The following is a 27088-nucleotide window of genomic DNA, read 5'->3' on the forward strand; positions in this document are numbered from 1 at the left end:
GGGGGTGAATAGATCCAGGCCACAGCACAAATGACCGAACCAGGCTGTGGCACAGAGATCCCGGCCGAGGAAAAACTGTTCCTGTGGCAACCTGGGCAATACAAGCTAACACTCGCGCCAAACCCAGACGAAGAAAGATAAGTGGGTCAGCCATTTTTCCCCATCCCCTGGTCGCCGCGTGCAGATAGTGGACAAGAGATTCCTTCCAAAGCCCCGGGAGTGGGCGCCCGTGTTATCCCACACAGAGGCAGAGTCAGAGGCCTTTGTATGGGCCGAAAGCAGAATCTCCAGACCGCCCCAGCGCCCTGGGAAAGCCGCACATGGAGAGGGAGCGAGAGCCAATTCCAATTCTGGAACTCTTCTGTGTGGGCAGAGGTTTCACTCAAAGGGTGAGGCGGCTGGCCTGATATCCTGGTCTGCGCACGCAGATAGTGAGCAAGAGATTCCTCCGAGTGCCTTGGCAGTGTGCGCCCATGTTATTTCATAGAAGGGCAGAGTCAGGGGCCTTTGTGTGGGCCAAAAGTGGGATCTTGGGCTGCCCCAGCGCCTTGCAAAAGCCACGCACGGGGATGGAGCAAGAGTCAATTCCAACGCTGCAACTTTTCCATGCAGGTGGGGGTTTCACTCAGAGTGTAAGACTGCCAGCCTGATATGCTGGTCTGTGTGCACAGATAGTGAATGAGAGTTTCCTCCAAGCGCCCCAGGAGTGGGCGCCCGCCCGTGTTACTGGACAGAGTGGCAGAGCCAGAGGTCTTTGAGTGGGTGGAAGCCCCGCCTGATTATGCTAGCAGCTCTGACTGACTGAGCCTTACCCAGAGCCCTGTGCTGAGTGGAAATAGAGTGGGGAGTGGCCAGCTCTTTGAGCCTCTTACTCTCCAGACAGAGACAGCAGCAACCTCATAGCTGGATTATCAGGCTATTAATTGAGGAAGGAAAGACTAGGAGACAGGATCCAGGAACACGCACTCTCTCACTGGCAGAGCCTATAAATGCTAATAAGTCTCGACTGACAACGAGACTAAAGCACAATACATGACATCGCCATAGAGACTTATCAACTGCACACCTCTACCTGAGTGTGCCAAAGGGGCAGAACCTGGGGTACAGAGTCACCAACCAGGAAGAGGGACAGAAAAGAAAAAGCAAGAAGATAACCTCTCAAAATCAAGAATAATCCGCAGACTTTATAACCTATCCCATTTTATTATATTTGTTCATTTGTTTCTCTTATCTTCATTCTTGATATTTCTTTTTCCTCCTCCAATTTGGTCGATTAACTCTCTGTCGGTCTTACTCTTTCCTCTCCTTGAACTGCACTACTCATAAGTGTGACATCTCCCATTATCTTTTCTTTCCTCTTCCTTTCACTCTATGAGGGTTGCACTCCAAAACCCTAACTCTCTCTCTCCCTCCTTTTTTTTCTTTTTTCTTCTTTTAGTGGTTCCCTCTTTTCTCTCTCTCTCTCTCTCTCTCTTTCTTTTCTCCCTCTATATTAGTTTCTTCCTTTCTTCTTTATGTCTTCTCTCATTCAAACCTCAATAACGAACAAATTATCTTATCTGGGACTCAAACTTATGTTTGTGGCATTTGGGGGGGGGAGTTTACTTCACATTTTTAACTCACTAGCAGTGCTTCCATCCCTGGCTCTCCATTTTATCTAGTTCTTGTTCCACTAAATACAATAGTAATTTTTTAATTTGTCCCCCCATTTTCCTGTTTCCCTCTTATTCCTCTCATCATAACTCTTAGTCAATCAACACCTAATAGCAAATCATTTCATTCTTGACCCAAATTTTTTCCTTATTTGCTTTTTCTGGGTCCATACCCACTTCTTTTTCTGCCCCTTTATTACTTTTCCCCAATTCAGGCCCTCCATTACAGGCATTGTTTGTTCTATTTAATACAATGTAATTCACAGTACACCACAAGATTTTCTCAAGAAAGAGGGGAGAGGAGAGGAGAGGAAAAAAGGAGGGGGGAATAATTTCCTTTTTTTTAATTTTTATTTTATTTTATTATTAATTTTTTTTAAAAAAAAACAACTCTTCGATTTTTTTTTTTAACTTTTTATTCTTTATTAAATCCCATTAATACTATCAACAAAACCACCCTCAGATGCCATTAAGGAAGAGAAAGTCAAATATCATGGATACAAAAGAAAGAGAGGTAACACAGCTAGATGAGGAAAAATCCATGCAGAAAAAATTTAATATATTGGAAACCTTGGAGCTAAATGATTGAGAATTTCAGTTAGAAATCCTAAAAATCCTCCGAGATATACAAGAAAACACAGAAAGGCAATTTAGGGAGCTCAGAAAACAACTCAATGAACACAAAGAATATATTTCCAATGAAATTGAAACTATAAAAACAAATCAAAAAGATGAAAATCTCAATTCACGAGCTGAAAAATGAGGTAACAAGCTTAGCTTATAGAACAGGCCAGATAGAAGAGAGGATTAGTGAAATAGAAGACAAGCAACTTGAGGCACAACAGAGAGAAGAAGAAAGAGATTCAAAAATTAAAAAAAAAATAAGATAGCCCTACCAGAATTATCTAACTCCATCAAAAAGAATAACATAAGAATAATAGGTATATGAGAGGGAGAAGAGAGAGAAAATGGAATGGAGAAAATACTCAAACAAATAATAGATGAGAACTTCCCACCACAGAAATACATGATTTAAAAAAGATAGCAACAGAAGAAAGATGTATGGAATACAACCAAATAAAAACAAAAGATAGAAAAACAAAAGAGAAGGATCAAACAAGACAAAACTAACAGAAAGAAATCTATAAAATGGCAATAGGGAACTCACAAGTGCCAATAATTACACTAAATGTAAACGGATTAAACTCACCAATAAAAAGGCATAGAGTAGCAGAATAAATTAAAAAAGAAAATCCAATTGTATGCTGCCTACAGGAAACTCATCTAAGTAACAAGGATAAAAACAAATTCAAAGTGAAAGGTTATAAAACAATACTCCAAGCAAATAACATCCAAAAAAATGCAGGCATAGCAATACTCATATCTGATAATGCTGACTACAAGACAGGAAAAGTACTCAGAGACAAAAATGGCCATTTCATAATGGCTAAGGGGACACTGAATCAAGAAAACATACCAATTCTTAATATATATGCACTAAACCAAGGAGCACCAAAATATATAAAAAAGCTACTTATTGACCTTACACAAAAACTGATAAAAATACAATCATACTTGGAGACCTCAATACACCGCTGACGGCTCTAGATCGGTCATCCAAACAGAGAATCAACAAAGACATAGTGGCCTTAAACAAAACACTAGAGCACCTGGATATGATAGACATCTACAGGACATTTCATCCCAAAGTGACTGAGTATACTTTTTTCTCCAGTGTACATGGATCATTCTCAAGAATTGATCATATGTTGGGCCACAAAAACAACATCAGCAAATTCAGAAAAATTGAAGTTGTACCAAGCATATTTTCTGATCATAAAGCCTTGAAACTAGAATTCAACTGCAAAAAAGAGGAAAAAAATCCCACAAAAATGTGGAAACTAAACAACATACTTTAAAAAAATGAATGGGTCAAAGAAGAAATAAGTGCAGAGATCAAAAGATATATACAGACTAATGAAAATGACAATACGACATATCAGAATCTATGGGATGCAGCAAAAGCAGTGATAAGAGGGAAGTTCATATCACTTCAGGCATATATGAACAAACAAGAGAGAGCCCAAGTGAACCACTTAACTTCACACCTTAAGGAACTGGAAAAAAAGAACAAAGACAACCCAAAACCAGCCGAAGAAAGGAGATAATAAAAATCAGAGCAGAAATAAATGAAATAGAGAACAGAAAAACTATAGAAAAAATTAATAGAACAAAGAGCTGGTTCTTTGAAAAGATCAACAAAATTGACAAACCCTTGGCAAGACTTACCAAGGAAAAAAGAGAAAGAACTCATATAAACAAAATCTAAAATGAAAGAGGAGAAATCACCACGGACACCGTAGATATACAAAGAATTATTGTAGAATACTATGAAAAACTTTATGCTACTAAATTCAACAACCTAGAAGAAATGGATAAATTCCTAGAACAATACAACATTCCTAGACTGAGTTAAGACGAATCAGAAAGCCTAAACAGACCTATTAGTAGAGAAGAAATAGAAAAAACCATTAAAAACCTCCCCAAAAATAAAAGTCCAGGGCCTGACGGCTATACCAGTGAATTTATCAAACATTCAAAAAAGACTTGGTTCCTATTCTACTGAAAAATTTCCAAAAAATTGAAGAAGAAACAATACAATACTTCCAAACACATTTTATGAGGCCACCATAACCCTCATACCAAAACCAGGCAAGAATGGCACAAAAAAAGAAAACTGCAGACCAATATCTCTAATGAATACAGATGCTAAAATACTAGCAAATCGAATACAACAACATATTAAAAAAATAATACAAGGCCCTGGCCGGTTGGCTCAGAGGTAGAGCGTCGGCCTGGCGTGCGGGGGACCCGGGTTTGATTCCCGGCCAGGGCACATAGGAGAAGCGCCCATTTGCTTCTCCACCCCCCAACTCCTTCCTCTCTGTCTCTCTCTTCCCCTCCCGCAGCCAAGGCTCCATTGGAGCAAAGATGGCCCGGGCGCTGGGGATGGCTCCTTGGCCTCTGCCCTGGGCACTGGAGTGGCTCTGGTTGTGGCAGAGCGATGCCCCGGAGGGGCAGAGTATTGCCCCTTTGTTGGCAGAGCGTCGCCCCTGGTGGGCGTGCCGGGTGGATCCCGGTCTGGCGCATGCGGAAGTCTATCTGTCTCTCCCCGTTTCCAGCTTCAGAAAAATACAAAAAAAAAAAATAATAATAATAAATAAATAAAAATAATAATACATCATGATCAAGTGGGATTCATCCCAGAATCTCAAGGATGGTTCAACATACGTAAAACGGTTAATGTAATACACCATATCAACAAAACAAAGAACAAAAACCACATGATCTTATCAATAGATGCAAAAAAGGCTTTTGATAAAATACAACACAATTTTATGTTTAAGGCTCTCAACAAAATGGGTATAGAAGGAAAATATCTCAACATGATAAAGGCCATATATGATAAACCATCAGCTAACATCATATTAAATGGCACTAAACTGAAGGCTTTCCCCCTTAAATCAGGAACAAGACAGGGTTGTCCACTCTCTCCACTCTTATTTAATGTGGTACTAGAGGTTCTAGCCAGAGCATTCAGACAAGACAAAGAAATAAAAGGCATCCATATTGGAAAAGAAGAAATAAAGGTATCACTTTTTGCAGATGATATGATCCTATACATCGAAAACCCCAAAGAATCCACAAAAAGACTGCTAGAAACAATAAACCAATACAGTAAGGTCACAGGATACAAAATTAACATACCGAAGTCAATAGCTTTTCTATATGCCAACAATGAAACATTTGAGAACAAACTCAAAAGAATAATCCCCTTCACGGTTGCAACAAAAAAAATAAAATACTTAGGAATAAACATAACAAAGAATATAAAGGACTTATATAATGAAAACTATAAACCATTGTTAAGAAAAATTGAAAAAGATATAATGAGATGGAAGAATATACCTTGTTCTTGGTTAGGAAGAATAAATATAATCAAGATGGCCATATTACCCAAAGCAATATACAAATTTAATGCAATTCCCATCAAAATTCCAATGACATTTTAAAATAAAATAGAGCAAAAAATCATCAGATTTACATGGAACTATAAAAAACCCTGAATAGCCAAAGCAATCCTAAAGAAAAAGAATGAAGCTGGGGGCATTACAATACCTGACTTCAAACTATATTATAGGGCCACAACAATCAAAACAGCATGGTATTGGCAGAAAAATAGACACTCAGACCAATGGAACAGAATAGAAAACCCAGAAATAAAACCACATATATATAGTCAAATAATTTTTTATAAAAGGGCCAACAACACGCAATGGAGAAAAAAAAGTCTCTTCAATAAATGGTGCTGGGAAAACTGGAGAGCCACATGCAAAAGAATGAAACTGGACTACAGTTTGTCCCCCTGTACTAAAATTAACTCAAAATGGATCAAAGATCTAAACATAAGACCTGAAACAATTAATTACATAGAAGAAGACATAGGTACTCAACTCATGGACCTGGGTTTTAAAGAGCATTTTATGAAACTGACTCCAAAGGCAAGAGAAATGAAGGCAAAAATTAATGAATGGGACTACATCAGACTAAGAAGTTTTTGCTTAGCAAGAGAAACTGATAGCAAAATAAACAGAAAGCCAACTAAATGGGAAATGACATTTTCAAACAACAGCTCAGATAAGGGCCTAGTATTCAAAATATACAAAGAACTCATAAAACTCAACAACAAACAAACATACAATCCAATAAAAAAATGGGAAGAGGACATGAACAGACACTTCTCCCAGGAAGAAATACAAATGGCCAACAGATATATGAAAAGATGCTCATCTTCTTTAGCTATTAGAGAAATGCAAATCAAAACGGCAGTGAGATACCACCTCACACCTCTTCGATTAGCTGTTATTAGCAAGACAGGTAATAGCAAATGTTGGAGAGGCTGTGGAGAAAAAGGAACCCTCATCCACTGTTGGTGGGAATGTAAAGTAGAACAACCATTATGGAAGAAAGTATGGTGGTTCCTCAAAAAACTGAAAATAGAACTACCTTATAACCCAGCAATCCCTCTACTGGGTATATACCCCCAAAACTCAGAAACATTGATACGTAAAGACACATGCAGCCCCATGTTCATTGCAGCATTGTTCACAGTGGCCAGGACATGGAAACAACCAAAAAGCTTGTCAATAGATGACTGGATAAAGAAGATGTGGCACATATGCACTATGGAATACTACTCAGCCATAAGAAATGATAACATCGGATCATTTACAGCGAAATGGTGGAATCTTGATAACATTATACGAAGTAAAATAAGTAAATCAGAAAAAACCAGGAACTTCCTTATTCCATACGTAGGTGGGACATAAAATGAAACTAAGAGACATTGATAAGAGTGTGGTGGTTACGGGGGGAAGGGGGAAAGGGAGAGGGAAAAGGGGAGGGGGAGGGGCACAAAGAAAACTAGATAGAATGTGACAGAGGACAATCGGACTTTGGGTGATGGGTATGCAACATAACTGAGCGACAAGATAACCTGGACTTGTTATCTTTGAATATATGTATCCTGATTTATTGTTGTCACCCCATTAAAAAATAAAATTATTTAATAAAAAAATATTACAGTTATTAATATTATTTAGACAAGGGATGAGAGGCAAGAGGAAGGAGTTTGGACTCATATTATTTTAAACATCAATACCAAGGAAAATAAAAAAATTGGAATAGTCACTAAAAAAGGAAACATTTAGCTTTGAATGATTAAGTTTTCTCTTTACTGTGAAACACCACAATCAATTGCACCCTTCACATAAAAAGTACAGGTCAGAGATGAACCTGTTTTGCACTTGTCTTAAGATACTTCATTCGTCTGAAAATTGTATATATTTTAAGTACATTTTGTCATGTGATATCGATGTCAACATAATGCCAAAGAAAGAAAATCAGGAATGGTTAGATATTTTATATTGTATAAAATAATTAGGTAAAATATTTAGTTAACTTGGAACACCTGGGTTATATGATCAAGGACAGTGGATTAGGGACACCCCACTCTCTCACATCTGACCAGGGAATGACACAAGGTATTTATCATGACTCAGGCTGTGAAATGACAGTGGACAGAGACGCTGAATGCTGACAGTTTGAAGTTATTTCTCTGAAGGCATTGGAGAAGTATTAATTGTATAATATTGGGCTTCAAACTTGTCATACTTGATAGAGATCTCAAGTTTGAATATTTCCAGAAATACATACACATATATTCATAAATACACCCTAATATAAACCTGTACTATATGTATATATTAAAATTCATGATTCTGTCAGCTGACAACGCTTCATCTCACCAATGTCTTAATGAAACTGTGACAATTTACTGCAAGACAGAGCAGCCAATGTTTACAGGGAAACACTTGTGTAAAATGACAAAGAGGAAAGAGAAAGGAGGGAAGGTAGGAAACAGAAAGGGACAGAGTTCCAATTAGGAGAAAGACGATCTCAATATTGGGGGGAGGAACAGTGGACTCCTAGGAGGAGGACAGGCCAACGGAGAGCCCTTGGATAAGAGGGCCAGAAACGTGAAAGACAGAAATAAACCACATGTTTCATGTGGATCAAGAGTGAAGGAATATCAGTAACTTTACCTAATATTTGTAGAACTTGTGCTGAAAAAGAAATACAAACGTCAATGTCAATTTCATGGGTAGTAACCACAAAGAGATTGTAATATATTTACAAATTCAAATTTAAGTTTAGGATAATTTCAGATGAACACAGAAACACATGTCAAATCACACATGTTCCCCTGCCCCAAAACACACACCTACACAATGGATCAAAGCTCATTATCATACAAAGGTGTTCTATAGTCAGTAAACGGGGAAAAGGGAGATAATTTCGTACAATAATATAAAATTTTAAAAATACCAGATTTGCTGTTTAATTTTTTGAAGTAATTATTTTCTAAAAATATATTATTTGAATTTTAATTTTTTGAGGAATCTCCATACTGTTCTCCACAGTGGCTGCACCAGTCTGAATTCCCACCAGCTGTACAGGAGGGTTCCCTTTTCTCCACATCCTTGCCAGCACTTATTCTGTGTTGTTTTGTTGAGGAGCGCCATTCTGACTGGTGTGAGGTGATATCTCATTGTGGTTTTAACTTACATTTCTCTAATGATTAGTGATGTTGACCATTTTTCCATATGCCTATGGGCCATCTGTATGTCCTCTTTGGAGAAGTTTCTATTCATTTATTTTGCCCATTTTTTGATTGGATTGTTTGTCTTCCTGGTGTTGAGATTTACAAGTTGTTTATAAATTTTGGTTATTAACCCCTTATCAGATGTATTGTCAAATATGTTCTCCCATTGTGTAGTTTTTCTTTTTCTGTTCTTATTATCTTTAGCTGTGCAAAAGCTTTTAAGTTTGATATAGTCCCATTTGTTTATCCTGTCCTTTATTTCACTTGCCCGTGGAGATATATCAGCAAATATATTGCTGCGAGAGATGTCGAAGAGCTTACTGCCTATGTTTTCTTCTAAGATGCTTATGGTTTCACGGCTTACATTTAAGTCTTTTATCCATTTTGAGTTTATTTTTATGAATGGTGTAAGTTGGTGGTCTAGTTTTATTTTTTTGCAGGTAGCTGTCCAATTTTCCCAACACCATTTACTACATAGGCTGTCTTTATTCCATTGTATGCCCTTACCTTCTTTGTCAAATATCAGTTGTCGATAAAGCTGTAGGTTTATTTCTGGGTTCTCTGTTCTGTTCCATTGATCTATATGCCCGTTCTTATGCCAGTACCAGGCTGTTTCGCGTTAATGGCCTTGTAGTATAACTTGATATCAGGAAGTGTCATACCCCCCACTTTATTCTTCTTTTTTAAGATTGCTAAAGCCATTCATGTTCTTTTTTGGTTCCATATAAATTTTTGGAATATGTGATCTATATCTTTAAAGTATGTCATTGCTATTTTACTTGGTATTGCATTGAATTTTAAATTTCTTTGGGTAATATAAACATTTTAATGATGTTTATTCTTCCTAACCATGAGCACGGTATATGCTTCCACTTGTTTGTATCTTCCTTGACTTCTTTTATCAATGTTTTATAATTTTCCGAGTACAAGTCTTTAGTCTCCTTGGTTAAATTACTCCTAGGTACTTTATTTTTTTGGTTGTAATAGTGAAGGGGATTGTTTCCTTAATTTCTCTTTCTGACTGTTCATTGTCGGTGTATAAAAATGCCTTCATTTCTGAGTATTAATTTTATATCCTGCCACTTTGCTGAATTAATTTATCAGGTCCAGTATTTTTTTGACTGATACTTTAGGGTTTTCTATGTACAATATCATCTCATCTGTAAATAATGATAGTTTTACTTTTTCTTTTCCAAATTGAATACCTTTCATTTCTTCTTCTTGTCTGATTGCTATGGCTAGGACTTCCAGGACTATGTTGAATAAGCGTGGAGAAAGGGGGCACCCCTGCTTTGTTCCTGATATTAAGAAGATTGCTTTTAATTTTTGCCCATTGAGTATGATGTTGGCTGTGGGTTTGTCATAGATGGCTTTTATCATATTGAGGTATGTTCTCTGTATTCCCACTTTGCTGAGAGTTTTGATCATGAATGGGTGCTGGATTTTTTCAAATGCTTTTTCTGCATCTATTGAAATTATCATGTGGTATTTCTCCCTTCTTTTGTTTAAGTGATGAATCACATTGATTGATTGCAAATATTGTACCAGCCTAACCTTCCCAGAATAAATCCCACTTGATCATGGTGAATGATTTTTTCTATATATTGTTGGATCCGGTGTGCTAATATTTTGTTGAGGATTTTAGCATCTATATTCATCAGAGTTATTGGCCTATAATTTTCTTTCTTTGTGTTGTCTTTGCCTGATTTTGTAATCAGCATTACATTTGCCTCATAAAAGGAGCTTGGAAGTCTTCCTTCCTCTTGAGTGTTCTGAAATAGCTTGAGAAGGATAGAATTACTTCTTCTTTGAATATTTGGTAGAACTCATTTTGAAGCCATCAGGCGCAGGACATTTCTTTGTTGGAAGTTTTTTGACAACTGTTTTGATCTCATTTGGTGTAATTGGTCTGTTTATTTTTTCAGGTTGTTCCAGACTGATTTTTAGAAGATTGTATGTTTCTAGGAATTTTTCCATTTTATCTAGGTTGTCAAGTTTTTTGGCATACAGTTCTTCATAGTATTTTCTTACAATATTTTGTATTTGTGTTGTGTCAGTTGTTATTTCTCCACTCTCATTGCTAATTTTATTTCTTTGAGTCCTCTCTCTTTTTTTCTTGGTGAGTCTAGTTAAAGGTTCATCGATCTTGTTTACCTTTTCAAAGAACCAGCTCCTAGTTTCATTAATCCTCTGTATTGTTTCTTTCTCGTCTTTGTCATTTATTTCTGCTCTGATTTTTTATTTCCTCCCTTCTACTACATTTGGGCTTTACTTGCTATTCTTTTTCTCATTCTTTTAGATGCAGGGTTAAGTTGTTTATTTGAGCTTTTTCTAGCTTCTTAAAGTGTGCCAGTAGTGCTATGAACTTCCCTCTCAGTACTGCTTTTGCTGTGTCCCATAAATTTTGAGTTTTTGTTTGCTCATTGTCATTCGTTTCTAGGAATTTTTTTTCATTTTTATTTTTGCTCTTATTCTTAATCCATTCATTTTTTTACAACCTGTTATTTAGTTTCCATGTGTTTGAGAATTGTTGAGTTTTTCTCTTGTGGTTGATTTTTAGTTTCATGCCATTGTGATCAGAGAAAGTGTTTGATATGATATCAATCTTCTTAAATTTGTTGAGACCACTATAGTGCTCTAACATGTGGTTTATTCTAGAGAATGTACCATGAGCACTTGAAAAGAATGTATATTCTGCTGCTTTAGGGTGAAAGGTTCTGAAGATATCTATTAAATCGAGTTGATCTAATGTGTTCTTTAAGTCTGCTGTTTCTTTGTTATTTTCTTTCTTGAGGATTTATCTAGTGATGTTAGTGGGGTATTGAAATCCCCTACTATTATAGTATTGCTGTTGATCTCACCTTTTATATCCATCAAAGTCTGCTTTATATATTTAGGTGCTCCTATATTAGGTGCATAGATATTTATAATAGTTATATCTTCCTGTTTATTACTTCCTTTATCATTATGTAGTGGCCTTCTTTATTTCTTACTATATCCTTTGTTTTAAAGTCCATTTTGTCTGATATAAGTATTGCTACTCCAGCTTTTATTCATTTCCATTTGCATGAAATGTTTTTTTCCATCCTTTTACCTCCAGTCTATGTGTATCTTTTGTTTTAAGGTGTGTTTCTTGTAGACAGCATATGTAGGGGTTCTTTTTTCTTATCTATGCAGCTACCCTATGTCTTTTGATTGGATCACTTAATCCATTTACATTTAAGGTTATTATTGAAATGTAGTTGTTTATTGGCATTTTATTCTTTAAAGCTGTATTCCTCTTTTACTATACTCTTTTCCCACTTTGATCTGTTTAGAAGAGGCCCCTCAACAATTCCTGTAGCATTTGTTTGGTTGTAATGAATTCTTGAGTTTTTGTTTTGTTTTTTGTTTTTGTCTGGGAAGCTTTTTAGTTCTCCTTCAATTGTAAAGGATAGTCTTGATGGATAAAGCAGTCTTGGTTGTAGGCTCTTGTTCTGCATTACTTTGAATATTTCTTGCCATTCCCTTCTGTCCTCAAGTGTTTCTGTTGAGAAGGCAGATGTGATCTTTATGGGGGCTTCTTTGTAGGCGATAGCTTTTTTTTTCTCTTGCAGCTTTTAATATTTTCTCTTTATTACTTCACTTTGGTATTTTAATTATGATGTGTGTTGGTGTATGTTTCTTTGGGTTTCTCTTTAATGGAGTTCTCTTTGCTTTTTGAAATTGTGCGAGTTTCTCCTGCATTAATTTAGGGAAGTTTTCAGCTATGGTATGATTGAAAAAAGTCTCTATCCCTTGTTCTTTCTCTTCTTCTTCAGTAACCCCTATAATGCAGATGTTATTTCTCTTCATGTTGTCACAGGGCTCTCTAAGAGTTTCCTCAGACTTTTTGAGTCTCTTTTTTCTTCTTCTCTGCTTTCTTATCTTCATTCAAGTTGTTCTCCAACTCGCTGATTCAATCTTCAACTCTATCCATCCTGTTTTTAATTCTTTCCATTGTGGTCTTCATTTCTGATATTGTATTTGTCATCTGTGATTGATTCTTTTATAATATTTCAATATCATTTTTTATACTTGCTATTTCTTTATTTTGGTGTTTGTAATGATCATCCAATGTTGTTCTAAGATCCCTAAGCATCCTTACAATCATTATTTTGAACTCCGCATCCGGAAGTTTATTTATTTCCATATCGCTCAGTTCATCTCCTGAAGGTTTCTCTTGTGGTTTCATTTGGATTGCACTTCTCTGTCTCTTCATTATGTGTCTATGTTTGGGTGTTTTGTTTGTAGAGCTGGTTGAGTCTAGGCTTGGTGTTGTCTGCCTCCAGTTTTCAATTGTGTTATTTCTAGGTCTCCTTGGGTTGTCATCAGCTATTATTTGTAATCCACTTTTCAATTTGGGCCACTTTAAAGTCTTGATTTGTTTGTTTTCTTAACTGGTGGTAGTCTTGTTTACTGATCTCAGCAGGGAACTTATTTGAAACTGTATCCAGGAATGTGGTGGGTGTAACCTGAGGCCCTGAGGGCCTCTTCTACCAGTTAATCTCTCTGAGGGTAGGGTGTTTTCTCCGTTTTAATAGGGGCAGGTGTATCTCAGATCTCCATGAAGACCTGAGTTACTGCCCCTCCTCGCCACTTCTTGTTTTCAGCTGTGTCTTGTTGCGCTGATTGGACCTGGAGAGTTGTCTGGAGATTTGTGCCCTAGAAGCAATTTAGACTTGTTTTGTGGAAGGATCAGCCCCTCCCTCAGCTATGGCCACCTCCAGCACTGAATGAGTCAGCTTCTCTTGTTGTCCTCTGCATTCCTCTGCCATACACCGGGTGTCCCTCACTCTCTCCTTTCCTCTTGGAAGACCAGCCGGCCCTTTCAACACACCTTCCTCCCTAAACACCAGGCAAGTGGCTGTGAGCAGTATTTTCTGCTCTTTTTTCTGTAGTGAGAGCCCCTCTGGGCTCTCAGCCTCACCACCCCCCTTTGTTTCTGTAAGCAGTGGAAATTCTGGCACTCTCTACCAGTTTTGTTGTGGTTTCTTCTTTGCTCCTTGGTTTTTTAGAGCTGTTCTTGTAGTCCAGAGTTGGTTTTTCATGCTGATTATTTCTAAATTGATTTGTATTCCAGTTTGGTGATGAAAGCTGGGAGTCTGTGCATCTTCTTACTCTGCTGCCATCTTCCGGATCTCAGGAGTCGGTTCTTATGTGTGTCTATTCACAATGTTTGTGGTCATCGATTAATTTACAACCTTATTGTATCTGAGTTTCTGTTTTAAGTCATGTCTGAATGAAGCAAGAGAATCAGATGAAAAGAAAGAAGAAGGGAGGTTTAGAATCAAATGACCTGAGATGTCCTTGAGGAAACTTACATGCATAATCTTTACAAGTACTAAAACTTGGAAATATGTTAGTGATAATATTCATTTGAACAAAGCCTCTGTCACTTTAATTTCTACAAGGCAACAACAGTGGTAATAATTGGAGAAATTGAGTAGTAAATGAAGTGGTTATCAGAGTGGGAGGATCAAGACACTGAGACAATGTAGCTGGGCCCTGAGAGAGAAAAGAAGGGATAAGAAACCAATGAGGGAAGGACAGGGCAGTAGATCAGTGGTACTTACTTTTTTCTTGTGCACTGTGATTCGCTGAAAAGAAAAATAAGAAATATACAAGTCATTCCATATGAAAACACAATGTCGGATAGGAAGGAGAACATAAATGTGCTCCTTTCATAGTTTACTCTGGAGCATACCTGACCCATGTCTGTGAAAGATGAATTCCTGAGGATCCAAAGGACACCTCACCCATCAGAGTCAATGCTGTTTTCCCTCCCCTGTTCCTTGTGCTCAAGACACTAAGTCAGGAAATAAAATGATGAGTGTGGTCAGAAATGCTGGCATGTGCCATACTAAGTGTTCCCCTGTCACTAGACTATCACCATTTTCAGGCTAAAACCAAACGTATTTTCATGTGAGACAATTACTTCATCAGTGCTGGGGACTTGTAGAGTAGAGGCACTATCTGTCCCAAACTGTTTATGTTGCACTCGTCATATGACACAAAGAGGGATGCATTCCTAAAGAACATTTCTAAGGAAAGAAAAATATAAGATAAATTGTCATTAGAAAAAGATACTACTAACATTTGAATGATTAAGGTTCTCTTTTCTTCTGAGATATATCATGGTCAATATTTTTTTCCTGTGTCCTTCACATATTACGTAGAGATCACAACTTTATTCCTTTCGTCCTCACCTTAAGATATTACATCCTTCAGATGACTGCTTATTACAATCTCTTTGACATTTGTAAAGTGTATCAACAATAAGGCAAAAGAATAAGCAACTAGCAATTTTGGATATTTCTAAAAGCTGGAAAAAATGGGCAAGAAATTTAGAAAGCTTTGAATACTTGTTATATGACCAAGGACAGTAGAACAGGGATGCCGACTCCGTTACATCTGACCAGTGAATGATACATGGCATTTGTCATGACACTGGCTTTCAGGAGACAATGGGAAGAGTAACCGAATGCTGATTTTGGAGACTGTTCTCTAAAGACTTTGGAGAAGTATCCATTGCATAGGAATGGGCACTCAAATTTAGAATATTTTACAGAAGCCCTATGTTTGGCATTTTTCAAAAACACATGCATATACACACAGATATATATCTATATATATGCTTATATATACAGTAATATCTAGATATCTATATCTATATATACTAAACACTGTGTATCTGTCAGCTTGAAGCCTTTCATCTCACAATATTCTGAATGAAACTGACAATTCTCTGCTTGACTGCTGCAGCCAACGATTACAGAGAAATAGATGTATAAATGACAAAGAGATACAGAATAAACGAAAGACAGGGAAAAGAAGTCAACAGAGTCCCAAGTGAAGGAAGTGATGTCCCTGAACCATGTGGAGGGACAAGAGAATTCAAAAGGAGGACAGACCTACGGAAGGCACTGGATAAAAAGGGAGGAAATATCAAAGAGTGAAATGAACTAGACAGTTTCAAGTTGATGAAAAGTAAAAAAAAAAGGATCAGTAATTTTACCTGATTTTCTGTTAAATTTCTCTGAAAAAGAAAAGAAAAATAAAATGTCAACGTCAATTTCATGGGAAACAGCCACAAAGAGATTTTAAATTTCTTGATAAATTCAAATATAAAATTAGGTTAATTTCAAATGAACACACACACATGCACACACACTCACCTCAAATCACACGTCTCCCCAAAACATAGTTGCTCAAAGATCACTATTGACCACCGTTATTTTACAATAAATAAAATGGAGGAAAAGGGTGTTAATTTAGTAAAATAGTATAAAATTTTAAAATATTTGTATTGCTGTTTATTTTATAAAGTAATTGATTTTTGAAAATATTTTATATAGTAATATAACTGAGGAAAGGAATGGGAGACAGGAACATAGCGTGTGGCCCCATAGTGCCTTCAGTTTAGTTGTATGTTGTTTGCCCTATTTGCCTTTTCTGGGCAACTCGAGGGTGGAACTGACAACCTCAGTGTTCAAGGTCCACTCTCTACCCATGGGGCCACCACAGATAAGGCTAAAAATATTCTTTGTCTATTTGAAATACTTATGTTTCTGTTATTCTGTTTGTAAGCTTTAGTATGCTCATTGGATGCTTTAAACACATCAGGGAGTCTCACTGCTGTGGCAACAACATTGTGCAGAGTGGCCACCACACTGTGGAAGGAGCACTGACACACAGCTCCTCCCAGTGGCACAGGGTCAGGGATCTGGTTGCTGCGTCCTCCGTGTTTTGTCCACAGCTTTGTTATTAACCACACTCTATTGGAGATTCTGGTTTTACTTATTTTTGAATGAGAATATCTTAGTAATCATAGTTGCTGAATTCAGGACAGAGACAGGACTTGGAATCTCTGACAGAGACTCTGTTTCTCCCTAAACGTTACTGAGTCTTTCTCTGAACTGAGTAAAAGTATGAAAGCACACGTGAATGAGACGGGTTTTCTACAAACTGCAAACTAGAGGCAGAGAAAGCGGTATATCCGCTAATGTTGGTTTCTGCTATGTGCACAAGTCTCATCTATTCCATAAATGAAAGTGTATAACATGAAAACTCATTCCATTGAAATCATCACTGCAACGGAAAGATACCATGTGACATGTAGGGACACAATGGTTGAAAATAAGTAGAAGGGTGAGAGAAGGATATGAGACTGGGTGGTGAGCACACTGCCACGTACAGATGGGGTGTGATAGAATTGTGCGCCTGAGAGCTGCATACCTTCATGAACTAAGGTCACCACAATAAACTCAATAGAACATTTAAAATATTTTAAAATAGAAGAAATGAAGGATATTTAATGAATGTTGTAAATTTTTTAAAATATTTTATTTTATTTTAGATTTTTTATTTAGAGGATTAAATTCAACTGGGTGACATTGGTCAACTAGAGTACATAGATTTGGGGCAAACAACTTCAAATCATTTGGACAGTTGATTAGGTTCTATACCCATCAGCCCAAAGTCAAGTCATCCTTCCTCTCTTCATATTTGTCCCTTTTCATGTCCCTCTCCTGCCCTTCTCCCTCTTCTTTCTCCCTCCTTCCCCTGGTAACCACTGCACTCCTATTTATGTCCTTGAGTCTTAACTTAGTGTCCCAGCTATGTATGGAATCACACAGCTCTTAGCTCTTTCTGATTTACTTATTTTACTCAGTATAATGAAAACAAACTCCACTCATGTTGTCGGAAAGGATACCCTGTCATTGGTTCTTATGACTGAGATGTATTGCACTGTATATATATACCACATCTTCTTTATCCACTCCTCAGAGTATTGAAGGTACTTTGGTTGTTTCTATGTCTTGGCCACTGTGAATATTGTTTCAATGAACATGGGGGTGCATGTGTCTTTATGTATTCCTGTTTTCCAGTTTTGGGGTATATATCCAGGAGAGGGATTGCTAGCTCATATGGGAGTTCTATTCTTAATTATTTTAGGAACCATCATACTTTCTTCCATAATGGTTGTACTAAATTATATTACTACCAGCAATGGATGAGGGTTCCTTTTTCTCCACAGCCTCTCTAGCACTCGTTATTACCTGTCTTGTTGAAAACAGCCAATCTAACAGGTGTGAGGTGGGATCTCATTGTAGTTTTCATTTCCATTTCTCTAATAGCTAATGAAGATGAGCATCTTTTCATATATCTGTTAACCATTAGTATTTCTTCTTGGTAGAAGTGTCTGTTCATGTCCTGTCACTTTTTTTTTTGACTGAATTGTTTGCTTGTTTGTTGTTGAGTTTTGTGAGTTCATTATTCCTGACCACTTATCACTCTGTATGGCCCCTATGACTATCAGTCATATTTACAATGCTCTTTGCTTGAATATATATATATATATATATATATATATATATATATATATATATATACATATATATATATGCAAATATATTCTAATTGCAGTTCCTACATTGTACAAAGTTGCTCCAAGTATTGCACGAGAGTTACTGAAAGATAGAATTCGGTATTTATGCGTGCTTAATCACAATGTTCTTTTCCACCATTTAATTTACAACCCTATATTATTTCAGTGTGAGTTTTAAGCCATGCCTGAATTATGGTAAAAGAATCAGAAAAAGGGAAAGAAATAACTTACAATCATGGAGAAAACTTTCAATCAGAAACTTTAAAAGTATCTACAGTTCCAGATAGATTGTTGATAATATTTCTTTGATAGAAAGGCTCCATCTCCTTGATTTCAACAAGAAGACAATTGGAGGGTAATAGTGTGAGAAACTGAACAACATTTGAACACGGGGAATCAGAGTTGAAGTCTAAGACACTGAGACGGAAGGCAGATGGTCCCTGAGAGAGAAGACAGGGGATAAGGAACTGGTGAGGGAAGGACAAGGGAGGTTATTGGTACTGACCTAAGTCTTGTTCAAACTCAGCTGAAAGGGATAAGGAAGAAATAAACAAATCTCTCCAAGTGAAAACAGATTCTCTGGTGGGAAGAACAGAAACGGGTCCCCATTTCTGGTTCAGTGTGGAGGAAACATTGAAACATATTTGCGAAAACAGAAACTATAAGGTTCGAAGGGAAACATTAACTTTCAGAGGTAATGCTGTTTTTCCCACTGTCCCTTGTGCACAAGAAACAGAGTTGGGAAATTAAACAATGAGGGAGTTCCGTCATAAATGCTGGGATGTGCAACACTAAGCGTTCTCATGTGAGTGGACTATCACGTTTTTCAGATTTAAAAACACACACATTCCCTTACTTTAGGATAATTCCTCCTTCTGCAAATTGTTTATTTTTAATTGCAGTTTGTCATTTGATAACAGTGTCAACTTAATGACAAAGAATAAATAATGAACTAGTGCATATTTTTAAAGGCCTGAAAATATTATGTAAAATATTTAGAGACCTTGGAACACCTGGGTCATATAATTAAGGATATTGGAAGAAGGCCACCCACTCTCTCACATCTGACCAGTGAATGACATCAGGTATTTATCTTGACACAGGCTGTGAAAAGAAAATGGACAGAGACTCTGATGCTGAAAGTTTGGAGGCTTTTTTCTTAACGGTTTGGAGAAGTAATAAATGCGTAGTAATGGGCACTCAAATTTGTGATATTTGATAGAGGTCCCAAGTTTAAATATTTTCCTAACACACACACACACACACACACACACACATACATATATATCAATGTGAGTGTATCTGTATGTGTATATGTCTGTGTATATACACAAACATATACATAAATAAATAAATAAATAATAAATCCATGTATCTTTCAGATCGAAACTGTTCATGTGACCAAATTATTAATGAATGTGTGGGAATTCCTACAAGACTGATGTCACCAAAGTTCACAGGGCAATGACTGTGTAAAGTGACAGAAGAAGGCGTGGGGAAGGATGGACGGGGTGAATCAGGAATCAGCAAAGCCCTGAATGGGAGAAGTGCTGTCTGAGATCAGGGGTGGGGACATCAGACATCTAGGGTGAGGACAGGCCAACAGGAGATGCTTGAATAAAAAAGCCAGAAATGTCAAAGAGAGATATTAACCAAATGTTTTTAAGTGGACCAAGAATACAAGAATATCAGTAATTTTACCAAATTCTGCCCCAAATTCTCCTGAAAAAGAAAAAAAGAAAATGTCAATGTCAATTTCACAGAAAACAACCACAAAAGAAATTCAAGTTTACTGATAAATCCAAATTGAAAATGAGAATAGTTTCAGATAAACACACAAACATATGCTGAATCACTCATGTCCCTCCAAAAGACACATGTACATAATAAATCAGAGCTCTCTATTGTCCACAGGTATTGTACAGTAAGTAAAATGGTGAAAAAAAGTTAATTTAGTAAAATAATACAAACTTTTTTAAAAATATTGAATTTGCTCTTTAATTTATAAAATAATTGTATTTTTTGAGAAGCTTTTATTTATTAATATTGTTGAGAAAAGAAATGGGACATGGAATCAATGTGTTTGGACTCATAGCTGCTTCACTGTAGCTGTAGCTGCTGCCCTGTGTGCCGAGTCCGGGCAAGTCCAGGGTCCAGCAGGCGACTTCAGTGTTCCAGGTCCATGCTCTGTCCACAGGGCCACCATAGGCTAGGCTGAAAATATTCTTGGTCTACTTGAAATATTTATGATTCTGTTATTCTGTTTGTTAGTTTTAGTATGCTCATTGGATGTTTTTAACCACATCAGTGAGTCTCATTGCTGCAGCAGTGACATCGTGCAGAGTGGCCACCACACTGTGGAAGGAGCACTGACACACAGCTCCTACCAGTGACACAGGGTCAGGGGTCCGGGGGCTGCGTCCTCCATGTTTTTGTCCACGGACTGATTTTTTATTGTACTGTGTATGAGTTTCTGTTTCACTCATTCCTGAATGAAGAATATCTTCATATCTACAGGTGCTGAGTTCAGGACAGAGAAAGCACTGGGATTCTCTGACGGAGATTCTGTTTCTCAGTGGACCTTACTGAGCCTTTACCTTAGTTGAGAAACAAATATCTCAGCTCACATATGAGACAGGTTGTTTACACTCTGTAGAGTGCCAGCGAATGTGTTTCATCTGCTAATGGTTCTTTCTGCCACATGGACAATTCTCATCTATTCCATAAATAAAGAAAAAACCTTGAAAATCCATCCCACTGAAATTATCACTGCAAGTAACAAATACTATGTGACATGCAGGGACATAAAGGTTTAAAATAAATAGAAGGGTGACAAAGAATACACTGTGAGTGGGTGGGGAATACACTGTGACGTACACATGGGGTGTGACAGAATTGTGCACCTGAGACCTGCATATATTTATTAACCAAGGTCACCCCAATAAATTTAAAAAACATAAAACCATGCTTTAAATATGAGAAGTAAAGCATATTTTAAAAATTCTGTAGAATTTTAAAAATATTTGATATTTTTAAATAAAATCATATTTTAATTTTTCACTCTATAAGAAAGGACTATGATATATTTGTCATATTTAAAATAGTCTTTTGATGGTTCTTTATATAAATGTAGTCTATTTTAATTGCAGTACCTTCACTATACAAGTCACTGAAAGACAGCTTGTATTGGTAAATACAGGGTTAGTTCTTACGTGTGTCTATTCACAACATTTTGGTCCACTTAGTAATTTTCAACCATATTGAACCTGAGTGTCTGTTTTAACTCATGTCTGAATGAATCTGAGTGAATCAGATGAAGAGAAAGAAAAAAACAGTGAGGGAGGTTCTGAGTCAAGTGACGTGTGCTGTCGTTGGAGAAAACTTGCACTCAAAAACTTTAAAAGTTTCTAAACTTCCAGATATATTAGTGATAAAATTCATTTGACTGAAATGCCCTCTTCAGTGATTGTGTGATGAGAAATGGTGGGTAATCCTGAGAGAAATTGAAAAGAAAATGAAAAAGACCAATTAGAGTTAAAAAGCCAAGACACTGAGACAAAAGGTAGGTGGTCACTGAGAGAGAAGACAGGGGACTAAGGAACAGACGAGAGAATAACCAGGGAGGAGGCTAAGGGCACTTACCTCTCTTGGGTCCAATCTCAGCTGAAAAGGAAAAGGAAGAAATAAACCCCTCATTCCAAGTGAAGACACAATATCGGGTACAGAAGAACACACAATGCGTCCCCTTTCCTAGATCACAGAGGAGCTCACACTGACTCAGATCTGTGAAGGTCGGAACCATCGGGTTCCAAGAGGACCTGTCACATCAGAGGCAGTGCTGTGTCCTCCCCTGTCCCCTGTGCCCCGGACACTAAGTCAGGAAGTAAAAGGATAATGGTGTTAGGTCAGACATTTTGGAATGTGCAACACTAAGCATTCCCCTGTCACTGCACTGTCACCTTTTTCAGATAAAGAATTTTTCACACATGAGACAGAAACTTAAGCAGTGATTGGAAGCATACAGTAGAGGCACCTATCTCGATAAAGTCTAATTTTACCTTTATTTTTCTCAATTTGTTCTGAAAAACAAAGAAAAGAAAAAATCAACGTCAATTTCATGAGAAAGAACCACAAAGAGAATTCAAATTTACTGGTAAGGTTTAATTTGAAATTAACCAATCACATTTCAGATGAACCACAAACACAACAGATCAGAAATGCCCGCCCCAAACACACACCTACACACGGGCTCAGAGCTCACTATTGTCCACAGGTGTTCTACAGTACAGGAAATTATGGAAAATGAGGTAAATTTAATAACATAATATAACAATTTAAAAATATTGTTTTTGCTGTTAAATTTATAAACTAATCTATTTTTGAAAATATTTTATTTTCTAATATTATAGAGAAAAGGAATGGGAGGCAGGAGTAAGGGTGTGGACTCATAGCTGCTTCACTGTAGCTGTAGCTGCTGCCCTGTGTGCCATGATTCGGCAAGTCCAGGGTCGAACTGGCAACCTCATTGTTCCAGGTCCATGCTTTATCCAGGGGCTACTACAGGCTACGCTGAAAATATTCTTGGTCTCTGCTTGTATAAGTAAATACAGGGTTAGGTTCTTGTGTGCGTCATCTCACAATGTTTTTCTCCAACTAAAACTCTCAACATTATTGTATTAAGTGTGTGTTTTAAGTCAGGCCCGAATGAAACGAAATAAATCAGATGAAGGGAAAGAAATGACAGTGAGGGAAGTTCTGAATCACATGACCTGAGCTGTTCTTAGAGAAAACTTACAACCAAAATATTTAAAACTACCTACACTTATAGATATGCTATTGATAAAATTTATTTGATAGAAAGGCTCTATCATTTTTATTTCAACAAGAAGACAATTGAAGAGGTAATAAAGTGAGAAACTGAACAACATATGAACACAGGGAATCAGAGATGGAAGACGAGGACACTGAGACAAGAGGCAGATGGTTACTGAGAGAGAAGACAGGGGATAAGGACCAGGTGAGGGAAGGAGAGGGGAGTTATTGGTACTGACCTGTTTCCTGTTCACTCTCAGCTGAAAGGGAAAAGGTGGAAATAAACAAATCATTCCAAGTAAAACAGATTATCTTGAATGAGGAAGACAAAAAATCGAATCTCTTTTGTAGTTCACTCTGGCGCACACATTGAAACATATTTACAAAAGTAGTTACAACAAGATTCCAGAGGACACATCACCCATTGAGGTCATACTGTTTCACCTCCAATGTCCATTGTGGACAAGAAACCAGGTCAGGAAATAAAGCAATGATGGCGTTAGGTCAGAAATTCTGGGATGTGCAAGACTAAGTGTTCCCTGTCACTGGACTATCAACTTTTTCAGATAAAAACACATGTATTCACACAGGAAACATGGACTTCACCTGCGATGAGGAGTGAACAGGAGAGACACAAATTTCCACAAAACAGGTTTTGCTGCACTCCTCACATGAATCCTGCTCTGTGCATAGAGGGGTATACAGTGTGTCCATAAAGTCATGGTGCATTTTTGACCAGTCACAGGAAAGCAACAGAAGACGACAGAAATGTGAAATCTGCACCAAATAAAAGGAAAACTCTCCCAGTTTCATACCTATTCAGTGCAGTTCGATGTGGGCTCACGCACAGATTTTTTAGGGCTCTTAGGTAGCTATCCCGTATAGCCTCTACAGACTTGTCACTGACTGATAGCCTACCAGAACGGGGTTTCTCCACCAAACTGCTAGTTTCCTTCAACTGCTTATCCCACTGAGTAATGTTATTCCTGTGTGGTGGCACTTCATTATAATTGCGCCCCGATATTCACGTTGCACTTCGGTCACAGATTTGAATTTAGCGAGTCACAGAACACACTGAACTTTACTCTGTTCCGTCCACATCTTGATTGGCATGGGCATGGGCTGCTGTGCTGTTTACATGGTGTTACTTCATCATCTGCGCATGCGCACATGCTGCCACTCACCCTACAGAAACCGGGAGGGTTTTCCTTTTATTTGGTGCAGATTTCACATTTCTATTTTTTTCTGTTGCTTTCCTGTGACCGGTCAAAAGTGCATCATGACTTTACAGACACACTGCATATTCCCTAAAGACCATTCGTAAAGAAAAGATATGATTATAACCAGGATTAGGAAAAAACTATTTTAAGTTTTGAATGATTAAATTTGCTTCTTTATGAAACATCATGATCAATTATTTTCTCGTACCCTTCACATAAAAGGTGCAGATCAGAGATGTATCACTTTTCCATGTGCTCTAAGACACTTTATTGTTCTGTAAGTTGCTTAATGTTAAGTGCTGTTGTCATTTGGTGCTGGTTTCAACAATAAAGCTGAAGAATAAAAAACAAGCATGGTTCAAATGATGTGGAGATGTTTTCTCTAAATCTAGGCATTCTAGTTGACCAAGGTCACCCTGTTAAATTTAATTGTCTAACCTTCCCAAGAAAGGGCATGGTTGGATAGTATTAAAATCCAGAAAAAATTATGTCGATTATTTAGAGACTTTGGAACTCCTGGGTCAGATGATCAAGGACAGTGGAAGAGCACACCCCACTCTCACATCTGACCAGTGAATGATACAAGGTATTTATCATGACACAGGCTTTGGGAAAACAATGAAGAGAGACAATGAATGCTGAAAGTTTGGAGTCATTTTTTTCTTAAAGGTTTGGGAAATACTAATTGTGTAATAATTGGACCTTAAACATGAAATACTTCATATAGAGGGTAAGTTTGAATATTTTCTGGGAATACATACATAATCATTTATATATATGCTCACTAATAGAAACCTATAATACATGTATATTTTTTGTTGTTGTTGTTTTTCTTTTTGCATTTTTCAGAAGCCAGAAACAGGGAGGCAGTCAGACTCCCGCATGTGCCCAACCGGGATCCACTGGGCATGCCCACCAGGGGGCGATGCTCTGCACATCCGGGGCGTCACCATGTTGCGACCAGAGCCATTCTAGCGCCTGAGGCAGAGGCCACAGAGCCATCCTCAGTGTCCTGGGCCAATTTTGCTCCAATGGAGCCTTGGCTGAGGGAAGGGAAGAGTGAGACAGAGGGGAAGGAGAGGTGGAGGGGTGGAGAAGCAGATGGGCACTTCTCCTGGGTGCCCTGGCCAGGAATCGAACCCAGGACTCCTGCACACCAGGCCGGCACTCTACCACTGAGTCAACCAGCCAGGGATAATATATGTATATTTTAAGAATCAGCCTGAGCTGTGGTGCCACAGTGTGTAAAGCATAGATCAGGAATGCTGAGGTTGCCGGTTTAAAACCCTGGGCTTGCCCGGTCAAGGCACATATATGGGAGTTGATGCTTCCTGCTCCTTCACCCAGTTCTCTCTTTCTCTCTCTCCTCTCCTCTCTCTCTCTCTCTAATACAAAAATAAATAAATAATAATAAAAAACAATCATGTATCTGAGAGCTTAAAACCGTTCATTTCACCAATGTTTTAATAGAACTGTGACAATTTACTGAAAGACAGAGCAGCCATTGTCTATGGGGAAATAGTTGTGTAAAATGACAAAAGGAGGAATGAGAAAGGATGGGAGGTAAGAAACAGAATTAGACAGAGCTACAAATGGAAGAAATGCTGCTCGAACAGGGAGAGTGGACAATAGACATCTAGGAGGAGGACAGGCCAACGGAGGGCACTTGGGTAAAAAGGCCAGAAATTTCAAGGAGAGAAATAAACCAGATGATTTCAAGTGGATTAAGGATGTCAGTACTCTTACCTAGTTTTTCTCTAACATGTCCTGAAAAAGACAAAAAAAAAAAAAAAAAAGTCAATGTCAATTTTATGGAAACAACCAAAAGACCATTGAGATTTACAGATAAATTAAAATTTAAAATTAGGTTTAATTTAGATGAAGACACAAACACATGTGAAATCACACATGTTCCCCCAAACACACACCTACACACGGGCTCAGAGCTCACTACTGTCCACAGGTGTTCTACAGTAATAAAGAGTTGGAAAGAGAGTTACTTAAATAAAATAATATAAAATTATTAAAATATGAATTTTGTTGTGTAATTAAAAATTTTTAAAAGACTTTTTTATTTGTTAATATTACATAGAGAAGGGATGAGAGGCAGGAGGGAAGCGTGTGGACTCAGAGCTGCTTCACTGTAGCTGTAGCTTGCCGGGGTCCAGTCCCGGGGGGAATCCAGGGGTCCCACAGAAGGAGACGGCATCGGCGAAATTCGACTGAGAGAGCCGAATTCTTTTCTTTCTCTTTTTTCTCTAGTTAGCATTTACTGCCAGGCATCTCTGCCAAATGCTAGTACAGCTCCTTTTTTATACACTCACACCAAGTTACAATTACATGGTATTAATCATTGCTTCTGTTTCACTATGTTTACATGTTTCCAGATAACAGTTAATTTATATCTATAAACTACAAATCAGGTGGCAAATCATTCAAAGTACAACTACAAAATAATTTGAATAGCGATAACAACATTGGTAAAAGCTTTTAAAGGATTAGTACTAACTAATAACTCAATTTTACTGTTGTTGTGAGTCAAGGGGCAGAGAGAGATTAACAGATAAAATCATTAAGGATTAGCAAAGGACCACCGCTTGCTCAGGCAAATGGCCTTGAGTTTATGCAGTGTCCTAACTTTTCTCACAAGATAACAAAAGGCTTGCCCATTAAGAAATTGACATAACATTAAGAGTAACTTTTACTTAAAGATATATAGAGTGCACTTGCAAGGTAGCTTAATAGCAACATAATTTCAGAAGACATTAAT

At 37.5% G+C, this 27088-nt stretch overlaps 1 protein-coding gene across 1 annotated transcript in view; it reads right to left on the reverse strand.

Moving 5' to 3' along the window:
• The window catches only part of LOC136388496 (uncharacterized protein PF3D7_1120000-like), a 419710-nt gene that overhangs the window by 374979 nt on the left and 17643 nt on the right, over positions 1–27088 (reverse strand). Inside the window, exons 3-6 of the mRNA XM_066360321.1 lie at positions 22345–22365; positions 15914–15934; positions 14472–14495; positions 8318–8338 (exon numbers count right to left, since the gene is read on the reverse strand). Of these exons, the coding sequence (XP_066216418.1) occupies positions 8318–8338; positions 14472–14495; positions 15914–15934; positions 22345–22365 (87 nt within the window). The remainder of the gene's footprint in view (positions 1–8317; positions 8339–14471; positions 14496–15913; positions 15935–22344; positions 22366–27088) is intronic.

Source organism: Saccopteryx leptura, chromosome 1 (assembly GCF_036850995.1).
Source record: "Saccopteryx leptura isolate mSacLep1 chromosome 1, mSacLep1_pri_phased_curated, whole genome shotgun sequence".
Lineage (NCBI taxonomy): Eukaryota > Metazoa > Chordata > Mammalia > Chiroptera > Emballonuridae > Saccopteryx > Saccopteryx leptura.